Genomic DNA, 18,148 nt, shown 5'->3' with positions numbered 1-18,148 from the left:
TATTGATTTTCTAGACTCTTGAAAGCTTCATTTGGAGACTGCTTAAGTTGACTTCAATTCTATTGGTTTGATTATCTAGTGGTAACTTAAAACTGGAGTTCTAAATTGTCAAATAAATAATAGTAACCTGTGGCTGACTTCAATTCTACTGGTTTGATTGCCAGTAGTAACTTTAAAGCTGAAGAGTCTTACATTGTCAAAGTAATAACTTATGGCTTCAAAATAATTTTTTGTATACTGAAAATAATAATTGTTATCTTTATAATATATTTTGAATACTTTTTTGTCATTTTTATTTTAGTAACTTACAGAACCTATAAATAGAAACACCGGAGGAAACAACACAATGTAGCTTTTATGTCCATACTCTCACCCTTGTCTGCAGAAGCCAAAAAGGGATATATATAAGGGTCCAGGCATATTATTGGCTGAGTATTTTTCGTTAAATGACATTAATTCTAGATTTTGATGAAAATGCAGCAGGTTATTGAATCTTTCAGCGGAAAAATCACCATATAAGTTTTTTTCCGCTGAAAGTATGTTGCTTATAATCGATTATACTGGACCATTTCCCATAAACAAATGATCTAACTCGAGAAAAATGTATAGCATGTATGGTAAATAATTGAAAAGAACTTCTGCTGTCAACTCTGTACATGTTCAAGAAGCAATGTTTAAGTTACTCTCCTGAAAGAAAGAAACTTCCTCATGTATAATCTATACACCAAACTTATTAATACACTATTTCAAGCTGAGCAATGCAAATTGCCAGGATCTATTAATGAGCCAATTGTTTTGATTTACTAAACAATGACAGGACAATGCTAACTACTGACATCAATGTTTTCGAGCCAAGATACTAGCTGTTGTGTTGTAGGTCTTGTTTTAGGGTTTTCACCTAAGCAGCGGCAAGCAATCTCAAGAACCAACAACATTTCTTCAGCATGGTCTTTGTCATAAATAAAGGGATCAAATATTTCACTCTCTCTTTTCTCTGTCTTCATTTGTAGAACCCAGGATATTAAATCTCGACTTCCTCTTGGTTTACACACATCCATTGGCCTCCTACCAGTAAGAAGCTCTAAGAGAACCACTCCGAAGCTATAGACATCCCCCTTGTATGTTGCCACAGAAGCTTGTCCATATTCGGGTGGAATGTACCCCAAAGTTCCAACTAGGTCAGTGGTAACATGAGTATCATATGGAAGTATGAGTCTAGCAAGACCAAAATCTGCCAAGTGAGCTACAAACGTATCACTTAGAAGGATATTACTAGACTTTATATCGCGGTGAAGAATATGGGGCTCACATGATTGGTGCAAGTAAGCCAGTCCTTCTGCTGCCCCTCAAGCGATACGAAGCCTGGTTTTCCAATCTAATGAAGGAGGTCCATCCACTTTCTCATGCAGCCAATAATCCAAGCTACCATTATCCATGTATGAGTATATTAGGAGTTTATCATTCTTATAATTGCAATACCCCAGAAGATGGACAAGGTTCGGATGCTGAGCTCTTGAAAGCGTTTCAACTTCAGCCTGAAATTCTCTATCCATCTGACCAGTGTCACCAGAGAGTCGTTTGATCGCAACCTTTGTACCATCAGGAAGGGTGGCTTTGTATACCAAGCCAAAGCCCCCACAGCCGATAATGTTTGCTTGATTAAAACTGCTAGTGGATTTCAAAATGTCATCAAGTGAGAGCTCGTTATTACTGTCCTTGTTATGGAAAAGTACCACTGATCTTGAACCAAGCTCAATTTCATCAGCATCTGCCTTCTTCTCGGGATCAACCTCTCCTCGGCTGGTTGTCCGCAGAATAATCAATAAAGTAACAGTGAGAAGAAAAACTGTTCCAAGACCAGTCCCAACAGCCACTGCAACTATTTTTCGTATATTTTTCTTTGATTTGACAGCTGATCCATGGGGTGATTGATCAGTAATATGACATGGGGAAGCATGCTCACCACATAGACCTTGGTTCCCTTCGAAACTCGAGTTAGGAAAGGTTTGAAATTGGACACCTGTGGGAATTGGGCCCGATAGCTTATTGTATGCAACGCTAAACGTTGACAAAAAGCTAAGTTTCACCAGGGAAGGAGGTATATTACCCGAGAGATTGTTATGGGACAAATCCAAGACTTCCAAGCTAGTCATACCTGACAAGTTGGCTGGAATGTTTCCTGACAAATTATTGTTTTTCAGGTTCAAAACGTGCAGCTGCCGCAGATCCCCAAATTCTGGCCAGATTGACCCATTGAGGGAATTATAACTAAGGTCTATCATAGGTGGGAAGCTCGAAGGCTGATTATACTGCAACCCTCCGGCATTTGTGTTTTTTTTCTTGAAAAATGGAAAATCTGGTGAGGGCTCTTCTACAGCGTTCTCCTTGGAGACAAGGCTCTGTAAACTGGTGAGGCTATGCGGAATCTCACCGATAAACGTGTTGTTCGATAAATCGAGGTAAAAGAGGGAATTCAAGCTGCCTAACCAAGGTGGAATTGTTCCACTCAACTGATTCCAAGACAAATCCAACAACTGCAATGATGGAGAATTACTCAGCCACTGCGGAACGGTACCCCTAAGTTGGCAACTGGCAATTATTAAAACCTTAAGGTTTTTGAACTGCAGACTGGGAACAGATGGTAATTCTTCTTTCTGAAAATTCAAGGTAAGCACCAAAGTTTTTAAGTTCTGGCAATGCTGTAAAATTTCTAGGGCAGATGAAATGTTTTGAATACTAGAATTTGAGAAAGAAAGAGAAGTCAGACTCTGAAAATTCTTGAAACTTTCTGGGATTTGAGCGATGAATTTGATTTTAGCAAAATTTATGGTTTTCAATCTCAGACAGTTGGGTAAATTAGATGGGATGGATCCACTGAAGGAATTGGAAGCCAGATCAAGTGATGTAAGATTAGTCATTGCAGAGCAATTAAGATAAATCTGACCACTTAATGTATTGTTCCTCAAACTAAGCAAAGAAATAGACCGAGAATTCGACAATGACCTAGGCATTTCACCATTGAAAAGATTTGATTGAGCTGAAAAATACCATAATTTGTTCAACTCAAGAAAAACATCTGGTATCTTCCCTGAAAATTTATTTGAAGAAATATCCAAACGACCAAGGTTGGAAAGTTTACCAAGTTTGCTGCTCAATGCCCCAGAGAGCCTGTTGTTCTGAAGAGCCAATACAGACAAATTTGATAACTGAAACAACTCCTGCGGAATACTGCCGGATAGATTGTTTGAAGCAAGACCAAGATACTCCACTGAGCTGCAATTTCCAATCCCCACCGGAATACTCCCATCAAAATAATTCATTGCCAAATCAATCTCTCTAATACGGGGCAAATTGTTGCACAAACTAGCAGGTATGAGACCATGAAAAGAATTTTCATATACGTTCAAAACTCGAAGCGAAGGTAAGTTGATCAAACTTGGAAACAATCCAGAAAAGTCATTGCTGCTCAAGTCCAAAACCTCTAAATTGCTCAAATTCAGCAGTGATGCAGCTATAGAGCCACTCAATGAATTGTGAGTTAAATTAAGAACCTTTAGCTGATCTAACTTGGCTACTGATTCCGAAAGCTTGCCACTCAATTTTCTCCTCCCAAGCTCCAACTCTACTACCCTACCAGACTCGTTTACATCATCTAGTCCAAGAGAAACAGAAGACTTGCAACTTATGCCTACCCAATCACAACAATTTGATGAAAAAGATGAACTTTCATTCCATTTCCACCCATCAATACTTGATTCTAAACCTCTCATGAACCCCTCCAATGCCTTCAAATCATTGGAATTACATGTCAAGTTCTGGGAATTCACCACAACAATTTGCACACAAAACCCAACAAGAATCAAGATCACATACACTCTCAACACACCCATCTCAAGAAAATCAAAAATTCACACAAAGGCTCAACAAAACAAGGCAAATATCATGATTCTAACACAACCCATCTTGCTAAAATGACCAAAAATGAGATCACAATTCACAAGCCCAAAAATAAAAGAACTGGAATAAATAAAGTGGAGAAAGAAGACAAAAACAAACCTGTCAAAACATGAAATGGAGGGGCAAATTGAGAAGATGGAAGAAAGAATAAAAAAGATTGGATTTTTATGGGATCTTTGTATCTCCTTCACTTGTTTTAATCTTTATGAGTTCATGCAAAAGCAAAGAGAAAAAGGGGTTTATTCTACTAGCAAATGAAATAAATCAAATTGTATGGGGGTGGTGGGAAGATAGAGGATAGTGATGGAAACATTATGAGACTTTTGATGATGACTTGGACCACTCCTGTATTGCTTATTTACCCTCTCTTGTTTCATGTTTTGTGGCCTTTTGACTTGTGAAATGCTGATTTGATTTTCATTCTCCTGCCATCTATTCTAGCACATTTTTGAAAACTTTGAAAAACATCACTCATCTTAACCAAAAATGTTAGTTGGGTAGTTAGGTTTTCTTTCTTTTCTTAATAAATATAATAAATTTTATTGACTTGAATAAATATTAGGAATTATATTTTAAGATTCTTGTATGAAAAAATATTCAAATTTGAACAAAAATAGAGGGGAAAAAAACTTTTCTAAAAAAAAAAGGACGGAGGGGATATATAGAGTGTTGTAAAAAGCGCATTAAGTGGGCGCTTAAGCAACGGCTTAAGCGGAATCGGGCTTAAAACACGTCGATTTTGTACTAAGCAGGTTATTAAGCGTTTTTGAAAATTAAGCGGGCTATTAAGCGGATTAAGCGGCCAATAAGCGGATTAAGCGGTCAAATTGATGTTGGCTTGCTAATTTTTCTTAATTTTAAAATATTATTATTTTTATATTATAACCATAATTATATTAAAGTATTAAAAATATATATTCTATTAAAAAATTATAAATTTAAATTCTTTTCACAACATAATATTATTTTTAAATATATTAATATTATAACTAATTATCTATATATATATATATATATATATATATATATATATATATAATCAGCTTATTGACCCGTTTAAAATTCCACCGCTTAGAACCGATTTGCGTATTTCATAACATTGGATATGTATAGGTGAGCGGCTTAATATTAAGTTGAAAAAATGTGATAAATCATTTAAAATTCAAAGTTGGGAGAAATTTTATTTTATTAATATGATTCTAGATGAGACATATTTATATCATTCATCAATTTTCAACATATTTACTGTAGTACCATAGACCACGTATGTTCTGCAACTATAGAATGACATAAAAACATTGCAAAATGTGTTATTTTGCAAATCATGTTCTATAAACATCATTATTTTGTTAAAAATTTTGACAATCTTAAACATTCTACAAGTTAAATAGTGAAAAACACATTATTCTGCAAAACATATTAAGTTTGCAGAACATATTTACATATTACATAAAATTTGTGTTCTACTTGTCGAACATAAATGATTTTCAATATTTTTTCATGAAATAGTGATATTTATAGAATGTATTTCACAAAATAACAAGTTTCATACATTTTGCAATATTTTTATGTCATTCTATAGTTGCAGAACATACGTGGTCTACGGTACTAGAGTAAATATGTGGACTACATGGAACTTAACTCTAATTTTAATAAATTATAAATTATTCATACTGTAAAATTATTCAAATATATAATACCTTAAATTTTATGTTTTAATTTATCAAATAAGTCTATTTAAAATCATAAATCTTTTTTTCGTATTCTCACTCCATAGAAAACTGTACCATGATATTTTAAATAAATAAATGTATTTACTTGAAGCTCAAAGTTACTACCACTTGTCCACTTGTAAACCAGCAACTTATGAGTTATTTGGTGGTTAGGCTCTCGGAAGTTTATTTAAACTGAAAAACTTCATATGAGTAGGTTTTTATTTTTATTTTATAAGTCCTGTTGAGTTGAGTGAGCTTAAAATAAGTGATATTTTCGGTGGACTTATAAATGATTAAAGTGTTTGAGAAAAAAGTAGAAGTCATAAAACAAAACTAGAAATCCTAATTTTTTATAAATATTCTCGACTTTTTACGCAAACGAATAAGAGTTTCTAACTTTTTTTTTTTTAACAGAAGAGTTTCTAACTTAAAATTCTAGAAGTCGGGGTTAAAAGCCCCGCCCAAACACCCACGTAATCGTATAACTTAAATAATTTTGACCGAAATCTGTATTTCTATGTTCTTTGATATGAGTATCCATTAATATATATTTAGAAAAGAAAAGAATCAAGATATTAATTTAAATTATGTTTAAAAGTCTAATACTTTAATAAAATCATCGAAATTGTGGAAATTGATATAAATGAGATCATAGAAGTTATGATACTTGGATATTTGTACACAAATTAAAAATCGATAATAATCCTACAGACATTACATGACAAGAATAAATAAGAACATTTACAACGGCGTTAACCCATAAATATCGGCTAAATTGGATCTATAAGAACATCTTTATTGAGCTTGGTTATAATCGTTGACTAAATTAGAACAGTAAAATATTGGGTAAAATTTGCTGAACCTGTAAGACATTAAGCTTCGATGGTATCGGCTATATTGGTTCGCTATATTTAAAAATAATACGTTATTAATATTTCGATTTGTTATAAATAGAATATATCAGCTTAATATGGTAACGAATGAAGTATAATCTTACTACAGATTTCTTACAGGTCTGTCCGACAAATATAACTATCCACAAAAATTTGGCTAAAATTATAGATAAGGAAATCGTTTGGCTGAACTTATGACTTGTGACTTATGACTTAATGTAACTTATCTGATAAGTTGGGAGTTTAAGATATCTGTTTGGATAATTTTGACTTACTAATGACTTATGAGTTATTAAAAATATAATAATAAAAATGAAAATGATTTATCGGTAACTTATGACTTAAGAGTAATTTTAACTGAAAATTTTTTAATAAAATTAAGTCACCGAAAATAGTATCTCAAACTAACTTGTGGTTTTAAATCAGTTTCTCACTTATTTCTAACTTTGAGCCGACTTGTGACTTTTTACGGATTATATTTTTTATTTTTATATGTCAACTCACTTTTATATAGAGATTCTATATGTTAATAGAGGACTAATCCTCCGCAAACCCTAATCTCCCCTCCTCTGTCTTTTTCTTTTGCTTAGTAGCGGTGAGGGCCTCCACCAGATCTCTACCGGTGAAAAGCCTCAAAACCTTTTATTTCTCTTCAGTTGTGTTTTCTTTTTCCTTTCAATAAAACTTCTTTGGCATTTGTTTTTTCGAATCTAAGAATTCAAAGCATTTTCCGATTTGGCTTTCTTTTTCTTAGATCTCAATTCCACGAAACTACGGATTTCTCGTTCTTCCCGGTGCTTTTATCCTCGAAAGTGATCCGAGTTATCTTGTTTTTGTGAATTTTGTTCCCCAGATCTAAGATTGCCTTGATTTAACCAATATTTTATTTACGCATTTGCTTGTTAGGTTATCACGTTTGGTTTTGATTTTTTTGCTGTCTCACCGTTTGTGTGAATTTTGTTATTTTCTCACCGTTTGTGTGAGTATGATGTTTGATTTAGTAATAGAAAATGTCAATGATTGCATTCTCAGTCGATAGCTCAAACTGTTTGTGGCGGAAGCGAAAGTGGCGAAGTATGTGTAGATATCATCTTCAACAAATCACGTGATTTTATCTTCAAGATGAATGGATTAATCAGTGATTGTTTCTCTATTTTGTTTGTTCGACGTGACTGTTTATGTAGATGTCGTATGGCTTTTTATTATTGAATTGACTCGTTTATCAAAAAAAACTAAAAGTTTTTCAAATAATCACAATGATACAAACAGCTGCCGAAAGCCCGAAGCTATTGACCAAATTCATGTGTCTAACAACTTTGCAACGTTATTCGTTGGCACAAAGATATTCTGAGGATAAAGTAATCGACCAGATACGAAAGAGACGGAAAAATAATAAGAACAAAAAATAAGGTTAAAATATTAAGGTCAAAGAAGAGGTGTGACAGTTGCACAAAGCCACAAAGTCACCGGTCTACGCCGGGCCGTCATAATGATAATTATAGTTCGGACCTGTCTTCATTACCATTACTCTTTTCATCCTCCAATACCTCCATATTCAAACACCTTGTCTGTGCCTCGTACTCCTCGGCCCTCCCTTCTTCCCCTGTCTTTATGGGTTTTTGACATTTATGTTTGAAGAGGATGTTGGGCTGATGGGCTCGAATCTTGATTGACTTATTTCGAGAAAAAAAATTATGGTGGTGTTTGGCGGGCAAATATAAACCAACTTCTAGGCTTATAAGTTATAAGCACTTATTTGTATCGTTTGTGTAAAAATTAGAGAAGCACTTAAAAAAAGCTAGGATTATTAGGTTTTGTTTCAGGACTTCTGCTTATCTGCCAAACAGTTTAATCACTTATAAGTCTTAACTTGCTTCTGACTTCTACTTCATTTTTTTATTTTAAGCAAAAAACACTTATTTTAAACTCACCCAAACGGCCCCTATATTTATGTATTATTTTTAAAATTAATCGAAAATATGGAACTAATCGATTGAGATATTATCCTAAATAATCAGGTAATTGGGAATAATTAAAATTTAATCGACATAAAATTAGATTATATTATAATGTTAGAATGAAATTTAATATATTGATCTAATTCATTCATGATATAACTTATTCGTTCTGTCCTCCTAATTTGTTTACGGTGGAGACGAGAACTTCACACGTGTTTTAATACTTTTGTAAAGTTGTTATAAATTATATTATTCCCTCCGTCTCATATTATGTGTCTTCTTTTGACTATTAGATTGTTAATTTGACCAAAATTTGATCACTAATTAAAAAAATGTTATTAATTATTTTAAAAATCTAAAAATTAGATTATAAAGGGATTAGCTATATTTTCTAATAAAATAAGTTTTTTAATTTTTTAAAATCGGATAATATATGTAATTTGCGGTCAAAGTCTTGTCAATTTCACTCTTCAATAGTCAAAACAAGACACATAATATGAGATCGAGATCGAGATCGAGAGAGTATATATCTTAACATGCGTGTTTTTTTTTTGACAAATACGTTTTATAACCTTACAAATACGTGTTGTTAAATAATGTAAAAAGTTTGTGAAGAAATGAGTGTCATCCTAGACTTATTTGCGGCGATTAATAAAATTTAAAATATCGAATCGATTGAGAGGATGAAGCGGAGGTCAATTGGATGAGTACAAGTCGGACAAATAGGAGATTTTTAGGAGAATAGAACGAGCTTCAAAATGGTATTTTATCCACATAATTGGAGTTACACATTAGTGTAAGAAATGTAGGTGGATTTTCTATTCTTTTGTGTTAACTTGAACTGGTTTGATTTCTCAAAAAAAACTTGAACTGGATTGAGTTTTTTTTTGGCAAAGGTCATGCTCGAATTTATTTTGTTTATTGAATGCGCCGCCTGTTTATTCATATTTTGAAAACCCTACGCATGAACGCGCAGTTGACATAATTGTCTTATTACTCTTAACAGATATTGAAGCAGATCATGTAATTCCTTCATATACATACATAGGCCAACATTCCAGAGAGGGACTCCTTATATGGAGTTACATAGCGCGCCACTATAAATCATCAATTTTATTATAAATTCTGTTATAGAATACATATAAAACGTGATTCTAATATAGAATACTATAAAATATATCTATTTTAAGTAATTTAACACTTAAAATTTGATTAAAAAAAGTATATTTTCGAAACTGATTCTACAACAGAATAATTCTGGATGATTATTATTCTGTTATAGAATCATGTTGAGATATTGCATAATTTTAGATGATCTTTGGAATAAAAAAATTGTATAACTTCGTTTTCGGTTTAATAATCAAAATTTGCAATTATATTTCATAAAAAATATAATAGAATATATATTATGTATATATTTGTAATGGTGTGCTACGTAACTCCATATAAGATAAGAGGGTATGCTATGGAGTGCTACCCATATACTCCTAGTAGAATGTTTTTTAGTTTAGACATCGGAAATTTCAACCACTATAATATTATTAAATTAAATATATCAGTTCTTTTAATCAATAAAAATATACTGTCGATGGTTTAATATTTGTGTCTCTGTTGATTGGTCACATGAAAGAGACCTCGATTCTTTATTTAATCCATTACATAAATTTTTACGGTGTTTATTTGTATTACAACTTTTGTTCTAATGATTAGTCGCTCATTAATTTATATATATTCTAAAATTCATCGAAATGATTAAATATCTAATTATTTAATTAATCATTCAGTTAATTTATGATCAATCTAATTAATTCTTGATACGTGATTCTATTGATTAAATTTTATTCTCACCTTTTACACCCGTGATCAGACACTTATCTTTGTCAAATAATGAATATGAAACACATGTTTGATTTTCATATCTAAAAATATTACAAAGAGATACTTTTTTCAAAAGAAAATTTGCCCTTAAATTTGAAAAATAGCCAAACAAGCGCATTATGTTATTAAAATTTGGTTCATTAATATTATATATCCAATTTCCTTTCTTTTATAAGCAATTTTTATGTATTTTTTCCGAGACGATTCCTTTATAAATTCAAATACTACCCGAAATTCCAACTACACCCTGTGTCCGATTGACTTGAGTAAATATATAAACAAATAAATGAACTGCAGCCTGCATGCAGCAGCCGATGTAGATTCAATTATAGCTGCAAGAACAGGGACCCGGCTTTAAAAATACTGCTACACATAAAATACAGCCAGGAAGATACGAATCAGTCGACAAAGGATATAGATTGACTTTCTAATTATTATTTTGTTCTTTATCCTTAATTTCTCTGGAAATTATAAATATGATTAAAACCCACTTTACTTGATTTTATCCGTGGTTTATAAGTTTCTGCTGCTCTAGTTTCCCGTTAAGATACTGTTTGGGATTACAACAGCAATGAAAAGCAGATGAAAAACTGTTTGATAAATCTAAAAATAATTTTTTTGAATAGCAACATCTGTTATAAATTTCACTACTAAACCTCATCAAAAAATTTATTTTTTATATTATAACTCAAAATAAGTAAATATCATAAATATTAATAAACAGTTATCTGATTTTTACGACAACATTTTTTTTACCATCATTTTTTTCTAACTGCACAACAATTTTTAACAACCACCCTAAGACCCTAGCAACGTAGAAAACCATTTCTCACATTTTCAAGGTACGTGCATGTGCTAGAGCAACTAAGATTAAGAAAGTCTCCCAACAGAAACAGAAAGCTACGCACGTCACAACCGATATTAAAGTTGGAAAAATTCAAAGTCATAAAAATGTCTTCGTAATGAAGGAAATAAGAGTCGATATTATGGAACTTCTTCAACTTTGTAGTTGGTTAACGAACTTCCAAAGATTTGAATTCTATGATTTTAATGTGTACGTTAAAATTCCAAAAAGATACCCCACTCCTCTCTTTTTCCATTTCTTTTTGTCGTCGGAATTTTTCATCCGAATTACTCCCTCCGTCCCTATTTATCTATCCACTTTGGAAGTAAAAGTTTGTCCCTATTTATCTGTCCATTTATACTTTCAAAACTAATTTAATGATAGTTTTTCAAATATATCTCCATAATTTCAATTTTCAAGGCTTGACTTATTTAAAACTTGGTTGAATTCATGTTTTCAAGACATAAAGGAGAGGTATTCCACCATTTTCAAGATATTAATTAGAGGTATTTAATAAAAAATTTATACAATCAATTATTCCTTGGTATGTGTTTTTTTTTCCAAAATGGACAGATAAAAAGGGACGGAGGGAGTAACTTTTTAATTTGTTCTTATTTTCTTTTAAATTTATTCTTATTTTCTTTTAAATGTTACTCGTCATCTCCTTCTTTTTAGATTGTTTTTTTTTTTGACAATGGAGGCTTATATGACTTACAAATTAGTATCTGTTCTAAATTCTAATACTATTCGGATGAGTCAGAGTCGAACCCGGGTCTCCGGAGACAACAGAGGATAAACCCACCACTTGTGCTATCCAATCGTGCTCTTTTAGATTGTTTTAATAAAATATGTTGTCGGTAAATTTTATTCTCAATTTATTTGTTATTTATCCATTTTTTATGAGTTTTGTGTGTTTTAATCTAATTCAATGTTACTCAATTCAAGATTTTGATTCTATGTATGAAATTTTAATTAAAATCGATAGCTCAATTTATATACATATATCAATTTTGACAACTTCGACAAGTCGTCTTGTCGCCTCTTCATGAACACTAATAATTTAATTTATTTTTATTTGATCTGATTGTTTGTAAATGTTGTATATCTTTTTTTCATTAAATTAATTTCTTGTCGTAAAAACATATTGTGATCGTTAATAAGAGCTAAAACAAAATAAAGTATAATAAATTTCTTGTTTAGTCTTTTTCCACCGTGCTTGAATTCGATTATAATATTATGAAAAAATGTATATTATCACTAATTCATGAAATCATGGACTTTTGTAAGCTTATCAAATGATCTGAGACTTTCAAAAACTTATCAAAGCTATTTCACTCCAAAATCATTCCATACTGGACTCCCAGCCCAAAACCAACACCCAATCCAGCCCAACAACAATCCACAATTTCCCCCCTTTTATTTCCCGCCAAAACCCCCTACAAAAATCAAACCCCACACAATCACTCAACAACCTCATCAAATCCCCCAATTTCACAGCCATGGATCACGGCGGCGGCGGCGGCGCAGCTCCGACGGGTTGTTACAAGTGCGGCAGGCCAGGTCACTGGTCCCGAGACTGTCCGTCAAACCCTAACTCAGCTACATCGACTGATCCGAACCCTAATAACAACAGCGCCTCGAAATCAACGCAATTCGGTTTTAAATCTGGGAGCGGAGATGCTTCGGGCTCTGGTAAAGTGAAATCGGGCGAGAAGCCGAAGAAAGTGCCGAAAACGAGGCCGAAACTGACTGTGGAGAGCCTGCTTTCGAACGATGGGATCGGATATGTTCTGAAGCATTTTCCTAAGGCTTTTAAGTTTCACGGACGCGGTCATGAGGTAGTTTATTGTAATGGTGTATCGATCTTTTATAGCTTTCGTAAAAAATTGAATTTGTAAAATGTAGTAATTTATATGATTGTTGCAGTTTGATTTGTGTGATGTGATCTGAATATAGTGAATTGTTGATTTGTTTTGAGGTTATTTGCTCTTTGGAATTGGTGGCTTATTATGTGGAGAAATAAGAAAGGGAACGGGAAATGTTGTTTTCAAGTAATAGGTAAATAAAGAATAATATGTAAGCAGTGCGGTGTTGTGTTTGAGCTGTAATTGGAGCCTGTGTATGAAATGTAAGAGGCATCTTTTGTTAATCGTGTGAAAAATGGAAGAGAAGGTTTTTGTCTAAGCTTTAGCTATCAACCAATCACTAAACACATTTAATGCCTTACTTAGGTAGTCAGCTTAAAGCTGTAAACTATTGGCTTTTTTACTAAATTTGTGATACTAATTTGATGTGCTCTAGTGGGTCTTTCCTGTAAATGTGTTCTGTTTCACTTGCATTATTTCATTTAGCATAATAAATGTGGAGATGTGCTCAAGGTGTTAGTAGGAGGGCTTACACGGATCATATATTATATTATCATAATTTTAAGGCTTTTTTCGTGGACGTGGTCATGAGGTAGTTAATCGTGATTCGTGATTGTGTATCAGATTCTTTTTAGGTTTTGTAAATTTATAAAATTTGTTTGTGTGATTTGATTTGTGAAATGGAACTTTGTTCGATTATTGCGGTTAGATTTGTTTGATGTGATCTGAATTTAGTAAATTCTGGATTTGTTTTGAGTTTAGTTGCTCTTCGGTTTTTTTTATGTGGAGAAATATGAAAAAATGGGAAATGCAATTTGCAGGCTATTAAAGATTAATATAAAAGCAGTATGTTATTGTGTTTGAGATTTAATTGCAGCCTGTGTATGAAATGTGAGAGACATGTTTTGTTAATCGTGTGATAAACGGAAGAGAGAAGTGTTTTGTCTAAGCTTTAGCAATCAACCAAGCAGTAAACATATGTGATACCTTACTCCGATTGTCAGCTTAAAATGTAATCCATTGCTTTTCTACCGAATTTGAGATACTATTTTGATATGCTCTAGTGGTTCTTCCTGTTTAATGTGTTCTGTTTTACCTGCTTCATCATTTTTAATGTAATTAAATGTGGAATATGCATGCCTTTTCTTTAAGATAATAAACAGATAGTATGTGTGAAACTGTGAGAGGTGAATGTGCTTTGTCTAATGGGCACTCTCTCCAGACAAGGATTTTAAACCTTAAACCAATTGCTTGATGGTTTAATACTTTCTTTAAAAAGATTTGAATAGTTATATAAGGTCTTGGTTTAGATTGTTGCTATAGCGTATGCACAAGACGATGCGCTTTTTTCTCTTTCACTGTCCTGTGAACAGTGAGTCTGTACAACTCCGGCATATTTGTTATGTGTTTACAACTCCTTTCGAATGATGATGCCTGCATGAATTTATCAGAACTTTTTTTAGGGATTATGCATTTCATCTGCAGGTTCAAGACTTGGGGAACCTACTTGGCTTATATGCTGAATGGCATTCACATATGCTTCCCTACTACACCTTTGATCAGTTTGTTCATAAGGTCGAACAAGTTGGTTCGGCAAAACGTGTTAAGGTATTTAATTAATTTTGTGCTTTTTTGTTCCCTGGAATACACTTTAAATGAAGTCTTTTGTTTGCCTGATTACTCTAACGAATAATGTACATGCACATAGGTCATGTTCAATTACTATTTCAAATTTTGTCATTTAGTTGCCTAAAAGATTAAATATTATAGTTCAGTCTCCACAAAAGACCTTTTTAACTAAAGATGCTTATATTGCTCAACTCATATCTTGCATCAAGTTGCAGCTTGAACATTATAAATAACTGTAGGCACTGAAATCATGTGATTTTATTGTCAGCTGTCAGGTTACGTATAGCTGCAATAATCTTGTCATACAGATTGTTGGGACAAGTTTCCCCAAATCACTATAGTCTAATATATTTTCAGAAAAGGTAAATTAACTGTCCATCTGAACTGGGCAATTGGTACTTTTTTAGTTACACTCATCTAGCTTTGTGCAAAGCATACTGCTACTTGAATTTGTTGCAGCAATTAATTCAATGCTTCAGTCTGATTATAATACCACCATCTGATACCTCTTCAAATTGATATCAAGGATTATATATATTCTTAAACTGATCCCTACTATGTAATAGGTATGTCTTAGAGATTTGAGGGATAGAGTTGCCCATGGAGGGGATCCCACTAAACTACGTGAAGACCCAGATCAGCAGGAAACACATGAAATTTCGAATGAGGGACAAGGTATCATTTGGCTCGCAAAGTTAAATAACAAGTGTTCACAAAAGTATCTTTGTTGATACAATTATATCACTTTACTTGCTCAATATTCAAGTACTATATATGACTAATGTTTTCAAGATAATATGTTATGTGTAAACACTAAGCTGTAATGTGTGATTCAGATTGGATCACTTTACTGATGAGGATTTTGTGATCAAGTGTTTCTAGAATTTCCTGCAAATAATAGTAATGCAGCATTTCTTGAGATCTTGATCAGTAGTAAAAACTGCTTAAATCTTCCTTCCAGACTGGATAAATTTTTGAGATCTTTTCCATAATTCCTTAGATTAAATAAATTCGGCCGCATACTCTAAGTTCCTTTAAATGCTTGTAAGAAATAAATTTAAAGATCTGTAATGTTGTCTGGTATGATTTTAAATGGTGAGGTAAAGTTACATTTCGAGTTATTGTGAAAATGTCAACGACTCAACAATCCTACAGTGGCAGGATGTGTGATCAAAAAAACGGTGCATTAATTTTTGTAAAAAAAAATAGATGGTGCTATTGAAAGAGGAAAATTTCGGCAGTAAAGGCTCTTCTCTAATTTATTAAGAATTTTAGTTCTTGCTTATTAGGTTTTGCTTCTATTTAACATTTACAACAGTTTGTCAGAAGCTCCTAAGTCCCAACAAGATAGTTAGGTGATAGCTGAAGCCATCATTATATGTGCTGATAATATTCTGAGCGCTTAGGTGATTATGGATTTGTTTAGGATTGGATATCCCCTTGATGTGGTTTGCTACCTAAGGTGTTTATATTTTCCGGCTATAAAGGAGTTTGAGGGTATGCCTGCATGTTTAAATTTATCTGCATTTTGTTTATACAAAAATAAAGGATTTCGTGTTATATGCTGTAGACTTCTTGCTCCAACGTCATATGTGAGTTACTGTAGTGTGCATATGTGCATTGTGATTATCAAGGATGCATTTGGTTATTGGTCAATTTACAACTTGTCATGAAACTTTTTCGCTGCTGCAGAAACTGTAAACATAGAGGAACCAAGTCCGTTCCCAAATAGCTCTGTGCAAAACCAGGGTGCTGACGATGTCCAGGATGTTGATGATTTCCAGGATGCTATGCTTCATGATATGTTCGAGAAAGCATCTGAAGTATGTACAATTTTATTAAAGAAGTAAAGTTGCCTGTTTCCTGTTTTAGTTGTCGGAGTGCACCAGTAACATTACTTCTAACAATTTCTGCACTTTATGACTTGCTTATCTTTCTTAATTAACTTGACTAAAACGCTTCATTCTAATCTTACATGTAGCTGATAATGGACATCATAAAAAAGATTGGGTAAAATCGTACTTCAATTTTTTAATAGTTCACTTTAAGCTTTAAAGTGATATATTATTAGTTAAATTGCTGCTTGTACTGGTGGTTTTATAAATACTGGTGCTATTTTTCCATGATTAAGTATATGCCTATTAATACTACAAGCTTGTCACAGACATGAAGTCTTGTTAATGCTGTAGTTATCCATCCTGATGAAGTCTTTAATATCTAATTCTCTTGTCCAAAAAAAACAAATATCTGGTTAAAGTTTTTCAGCTATCATGCATAGTCTGTTAGGGTAATTTGCCAGTTCCAGTTCGAAGTTTTCAACCTTTTGCTTGAGCATCCCAATACAGTCATCTCATTAATGTAACTCTGTGTAGGATCCATCTCAAGCTTTACATGATGACATAGTTACTGCTGTATCTACTCCAAAAGAGCCACCAAATCAAGAAGCAGGTAACACAGGAAGTAACTCGGCTGAAGATCAGATCTCAGAGGAGCTAAAAGCTCGCATAGAAGCTAACAGGTTAAAGGCCCTGGAGAGAGCTGCTGCTCGAGCCAAAGCTTCACAGGCACCTTGATGGTTTTTACCTCATGGCAATGTCAGTTGTCTGCTACCGTTTCTGTATAATTTTGAATGAAATGGAAAGAGTTGCTGAAGCCCCTTCATCTTTTGCGGTGTTTTCATACATCCAAATTTGCTACTGGCCTTGAAATTATGGAGGCGATGGTGATAGTGATATATCATATATGATATTTTACAGTAATGAGGGTCGAGGCCATTGAAGGTCTATTTATATTTGTATTTGCTTTTTACTTTTATATGTAGAACAATTGTTTACTTTACTAAGAGCATCTCCAAGAGCCTTCTTGTTGGCTCCTAAATATAATATAAAAAATGTGGCTCTTAGTAATTTAGGACAAAGTTAAGAGTGTAAACTCCAACAATACTCTCTATATCTCTTCTCTATTTCATATTTTATTCATATATTGGGCTCCACTATAACAAAAGAGAGGGAAAGATGGAGATTGATTGGAGGGAAGGATTTTTTTATTGTGAAAAAATAAGTTAGGAGCCATGTGGTGGCTCTTAACTTTGAGGAGAGAGGAGAGAGAAACAAGAGACTCTTAAGATTTAAGAGCCACTTAAGAGTCTCTTGGAGCAACATTTTGCTTCTCCCTCCTCAAATCTCAAGTTAGGAGCCTAAATGAAGAGCCTCTTGGAGATGCTCTAAGCTAAAAGTTATTGAACTGAAAAGTTGTCTCACAATTTAGACTTATACATCTTAGAAATGAGTACATATTCTAATATTTCTCTTCTCTAGATGAGCAAGAGTCGAATTCAGCTGTTTCGGGATGACAAAGGATAAAATAAAATCATATAAATTTAACAACTAGTTGAATTTGTTTCCAATAC

The 18,148-nt window shown here is 33.0% G+C and overlaps 1 protein-coding gene and 1 pseudogene across 1 annotated transcript; one reads left to right on the top strand and one right to left on the bottom strand.

The window, feature by feature from the left end:
- Positions 1-588: 588 nt before the first annotated feature.
- LOC108193310 (phytosulfokine receptor 1-like) lies at positions 589-4,334 on the bottom strand (annotated as a pseudogene).
- Positions 4,335-12,691: 8,357 nt separating this feature from the next.
- On the top strand, positions 12,692-17,719 carry LOC108194462 (uncharacterized). Its single transcript, XM_017361405.2, has 5 exons — positions 12,692-13,083; positions 14,596-14,718; positions 15,306-15,414; positions 16,432-16,562; positions 17,112-17,719. The coding sequence occupies exons 1-5, from the start codon at positions 12,745-12,747 to the stop codon at positions 17,310-17,312; spliced, it is 903 nt and encodes a 300-aa protein (XP_017216894.1). The 5' UTR covers positions 12,692-12,744; the 3' UTR covers positions 17,313-17,719.
- The last annotated feature ends 429 nt before the right edge of the window (positions 17,720-18,148 follow it).

This window comes from Daucus carota, chromosome 7 (assembly GCF_001625215.2).
Source record: "Daucus carota subsp. sativus chromosome 7, DH1 v3.0, whole genome shotgun sequence".
NCBI classification, from domain to species: Eukaryota; Viridiplantae; Streptophyta; class Magnoliopsida; order Apiales; family Apiaceae; genus Daucus; species Daucus carota.
Note: the sequence above shows the minus strand (reverse complement) of the source record. Positions and strands in the feature narration are given on the sequence as shown.

Coding starts and splice junctions, on each gene's coding strand:
- LOC108194462 (XM_017361405.2), top strand. CDS start 12,745: ATGGATCACGGCGGCGGCGGCGGCGCAGCTCCGACGGGTTGTTACAAG. Junction 13,084..14,595: donor TTCACGGACGCGGTCATGAG/GTAGTTTATTGT, acceptor TTTCATCTGCAG/GTTCAAGACTTGGGGAACCT. Junction 14,719..15,305: donor GTTCGGCAAAACGTGTTAAG/GTATTTAATTAA, acceptor ACTATGTAATAG/GTATGTCTTAGAGATTTGAG.